At 38.7% G+C, this 4,953-nt stretch overlaps 1 protein-coding gene across 1 annotated transcript; it reads right to left on the bottom strand.

Moving 5' to 3' along the window:
• Positions 1–355: 355 nt before the first annotated feature.
• On the bottom strand, positions 356–4,268 carry LOC106882296 (Fanconi anemia group M protein). The gene is made up of 4 exons (XM_014932919.2): positions 4,131–4,268; positions 3,669–3,783; positions 2,087–2,219; positions 356–847 (listed from the first exon to the last, which is right to left on the bottom strand). Exons 1-4 carry the CDS (start codon positions 4,230–4,232, stop codon positions 748–750), a joined length of 450 nt encoding a protein of 149 aa, XP_014788405.1. The 5' UTR covers positions 4,233–4,268; the 3' UTR covers positions 356–747.
• Between the last annotated feature and the right edge of the window lie 685 nt (positions 4,269–4,953).

Raw genomic sequence — 4,953 nt, 5'->3', positions numbered from 1 at the left:
TTTCAGAAAAATGGATATTTTTTTAATGAAATTTTCTACAAATACCCTTCAGATTGTGCAGATTCTAATTATGCCAGAATTCATAGTGAAACATTTTTCAAAAGAGAGAAAAGAGGAGTTTCAGATGATTTATACAAATCAAATTTGTTGCCTCATAGCTTTCAGAAAAATGGACATTTTTTTAATGAAATTTTCAACAAATACTTTTCTGATTGTGTCATTTACGATTATATTAGAATTTAAAGTGTAACTGAAAAAAAAAAAAAGAAAGAAAATAGTTGGTTGTATGTACAGACACATCATTTATATAGATACAAAATGAAACTTTGAGAAAGTGTGATGTGTCAGTATGTATGTAAATGTGTCCACAAATTTTTTTTTTCCCAATTTAAATTTTAACATAAGCCTAATCTACACCATCTGAAAAGTATTTGTAGAAAAATTTCATTAAAAAATACCAATTTTTCTGAAAGTTATGAGAAAAAGTCAAAAGTTATGAAGAAACAGAGTCAATTTGTATGAATTATCCGAAACTCTTCTCCCCCACAACTCCAAAAAATCTTTTCACATTAAATTCCAAAATAATCATAATCTACATCATCTGAAAGGTATTTGAAGAAAATTTCATTGAAAAAGTATCCATTTTTCTGAAAGTTATGAGGAAACAAAACCGTGTGGGGGAGAGCATGTTTGTGTAAGTAATCAAAACATTGATCTGTGGGTCTGTAAAAACTCAGAATTTTAAAGTCAGGGAAGATTATTTTTACCTTTGCTGTCAGAAAAAAGCAGCTTAATTGGACTGAGGCTGAGCCGAGAGAGAAGCTTCTCCAGGTATTTCGTTTGATAGCTGGAAAAAAAAAACAGGAGATAAAAATCGGAACAGAGCAAAATTACATCAACATCACCACCACAATAACACCCTTCACCAACAACTACAGCAACAAGGACCATCTAATCATCCATAAAAGGATGACTGAGGACTTGCATGGTGATTTTGCTTAACCCTTTTAGCATTCAGAGTATTCTGTCAAATGAAATGCTTATTTATCAACATCGTTATGAATTAATCATGCACTATCTTCATGCTTTGAGACTTCAATGATGTGTTTGTTTAAATTTAGAATGACATTGCAGGCCTCTCACACACACACATAAAGAAATAAATAATCGTCACAAACAAGTGCAGGCATGGCTATGTGGTGGTTAAGAAGCTTGATTCCAAACCACATGATCGTGGGTTCAGTTTCACTACACGGTACCTTGAGCAAGTGTCTTCAACTATAGCCGCAGACCAACCAAAGCCTTGTCAGTAGATTTGATAGACAGAAACTGAAAGAAACCCATCATGTATACATGTGTGTGTATTTGTCCCCCCACCACCACTTGACAACTGGGGTTGGTTTGTCAAAAGAGACCAACAGAATAAGTACCAGACTTTAAAAAAAAGAATGAGTACAGACGTTGATTTGCTTGACTTAACTCTTCTAAGTAGTGCCCCAGCATGGTCGCAGTCCAATGTCTGAACCAAGTAGAAGATAAAGAAATAAAACAATTAAAACAACATACAAACTGAGCCAAGACCATTTAAACATACTTATTTTTTTATTGCCCACAGGGGGGGGGGGGTTAAGTCGATTAAATCAATCCCAGTGCGTAACTGGTACTTATTTAAATCGACCCCGAAAGGATGAAAGGTAAAGTCGACCTCGGCAGAATTTTAACCCAGAACGTAGGGGCGGACGAAATACCGCTAAGCATTTCGCCCGGCGGGGTAACGTTTCTGCCAGCTTGCAGCCCTCAAACATATTAGGAGCTCATAAGCTCCCTATGACCCTTAAACCAAGTACGCCATCTCACTCTGACAAACATAAACACCCATGTTATCTTACTGACAATCATAGGCAAATAACGATCTGCGAGACTTTCTGAATAGTAAACCAAGAAATTACCAGAATTTCTTTCTAGTAGTGTGATCCACTTGATAATGAACCATGTCTCATGTGGCCCACTTCTTGAAAAGGGCTGGCCATGCCAGAACTGAACTAAAGGGAACGGGAAAAAGAAAAACAAAATCGAGAAAACTTACAAAGGGGTTTTGGTGCTAGCGAGGCCCTTTTTCACAGGGTTCTTCTCCACAATCAGGCATGGCCGATCATGGAGATCGATGAGAAGTTGTAGACGTTCAGTAATTTTCCGGGTGTTGGAAAAATTGGAGAATTCTAGAAAAAAAGGAAAAGAGAGACTCTTGAGAAAATAATAAAAAGATGAAGGTTTGATTTTTAAGAATTAATGGATTTTGGACCTCATCTGTAAATATGAAGTACTTAGTGCCACATAAAAAGCACTGATGATGGTGTCATGTAAAAAGCACCTCGTAAAGTGGTTGGCATTAGGAAGGGCATCCAGCTGTAGAAACCGAACAGAAACAGACTGTGGGACTTGGTGTGGCCCTTGACCTTGCCAGTACCTGTCAAACCATCCAACCCATGCCAGCAGGGGAAACGGATGTTGTTGAATGTTGATGATTGATGATGATGATGATGATGGTGAAAACAGGCCCCAGGTTCAGTCTCATAAAGTGGCACCTTGAGCAAGTGTCTTCTGCTATAGCCCTGGGCCTACCTTGTGAGAGGATTTGGGAGATGGAAGCAAAAAGATGTCCATTGCATGTGTGTGTGTATATATATACATATCATCATCATCATTGTTTAACGTCCGCTTTCCATGCTAGCATGGGTTGGACGATTTGACTGAGGACTGGCGAACCAGAAGGCTGCACCAGGCTCCAATCTGATCTGGCAGAGTTTCTACAGCTGGATGCCCTTCCTAATGCCAACCACTCCGAGAGTGTAGTGGGCGCTTTTACGTGCCACCGGCACGAGGGCCAGTCACATGGTACTGGCAACGGCCACGCTCAGAAAGGTGTTTTTTTACGTGCCACCTGCACGGGAACCAGTCCAGTGGCACTGGCAACGACCTTGCTCGAATGATTTTCTAACATGCCACCAGCATTACACTCAAATGGTACTATTTACGTGCCACTAGCACGGAAGCCAGACAGACAGCTGCTCTGGCAATGTACACACTCAACAGTGCTATTAGTGCTCCACTGGCACAGTGCCAGTTATCGAGTATGGTTCAATTACGATTTCACTTGCCCCAACAGGTCTTCGCAAGCAGAGTTTTGTGTCCAATGAAGGAGAGGTTGGCATGGGTGCCAGTCGTCGGATTCGGTTCGATTTCGATATATATATATATATATATATATATATATATATATATATATATATATATATATATATATATATATATATATATATATATATGTATATGTATGCATGCATGCATGTATACACACATACACATACATGTATACACACATACACATGCATGTATGTATATGTATGAATATAGTCAATACTTTAAACCTCATTGTATCTCCATTTTTCACTTTTCTCCATACAACTCTTATGCTTACACACACACACACACAAACTTTGCTCCTCACACACATACACACATGCCCTTTTCTCTCACCGCCCCACTCTACTCCTCACTCCCACACACATGCACGCACACTACCTTTTTTCTCTCTCTTTCTATCTCTTACACACACACACACCCCCTCTTGCTCCTCCCCCATTCCAATAGGTAACTACATAGATTACCTGACATGTATATCCGTTCGACTCCAGTCCGCAGACTTACCAAAAAGTCGGAACCACTTAGTTTGGTAAAAACCACGTCCACGTTAAACCTGGACCTTAAGTTGGACAATATTTCCTAGGAAATCAAAAAAAAAGAAAAAGCAAGGGTCAGCAAGGTTTGGGGTGGGGGACAATGTAGGGATGGATGCATGTGTGTGTGGAGTGTGGTCTGTGTATTTGGGTGTGGTGTTGTGTGTGTGTGTGTGTGTGTGTGTGTGTGTGTGTGTGTGGAATGTGTGTGAGCGTGTATTTTGTTGGCAGTGGTGTTGTATGATAGTGGTGATGAAGATGGTAATGATGGTGATGATGATGATGATGCTGGCAGTGGTGATGATGATGATGATGATGATGTTGGCAATGACAGTGATGATGACAATGCCAATATTTACCAATCTGGCAAAATGGAATTGAAAATAATTATACCTGAGCACTACTTATTTGTCTGGAATCGGCAAAAAGAACTAATTGCTTGGTCACTGGTTCCCTGCTTTGAAAGGTGCTGGAGTTACAGGTCAGGGGCTTCATGGAAACAAGACAATAATAATAATAATAATAAAAATAATAATAATAATAATAATAATGAGGATAATAATAATAATAATAATAATAATAATAATAATAATAATAATAGACAAAGCAAAATCCCAACAATGGCTGAGAAGCTCAGGACTCAAAGCCGAGACTGAAGGATTTTTAATTGCAGCACAAGATCAAAGCCTTCCCACCAGAAATCGCCAAAAACACATAAGGAAGAGAAATACAAGTAACTGCAGAATATGTGGAGATGGAGAAGAAACAATAAATCATATTATCCTCTGGCTGCCCAGTCCTGGCTAAGAAGGAATATATTCACAAACATGACAGAGTTGGGACTTACATATACTGGAAGTTATGCCAACACTACGGAATAACAACAGAAAAAAGATGGTATAGGCACACGCCAGAAAAGGTCACAGAAAACGAGAAAGCAACCATACTCTGGGATATGCCAATGCACACAGATAGGGAAATTAAGGCCAATAGGCCAGATATAGTTGTCAGAGATCATCAAGAAAAAAAATGCTTTTTAATTGATGTATCAATACCAGCAGATGACAACGTTTCCCTAAAAGAAATGGAGAAACTTTCAAAATACAAAGACCTGGAAATAGAGGTAACTCGAATGTGGAGTCTAAAAACAAACAATTCCTATCACAATAGGCGCATTAGGTATGATAAAAAAAATATTCAGACAAATACATAACAA

Source organism: Octopus bimaculoides, chromosome 25 (assembly GCF_001194135.2).
Source record: "Octopus bimaculoides isolate UCB-OBI-ISO-001 chromosome 25, ASM119413v2, whole genome shotgun sequence".
NCBI lineage: Eukaryota > Metazoa > Mollusca > Cephalopoda > Octopoda > Octopodidae > Octopus > Octopus bimaculoides.
Note: the sequence above shows the minus strand (reverse complement) of the source record. Positions and strands in the feature narration are given on the sequence as shown.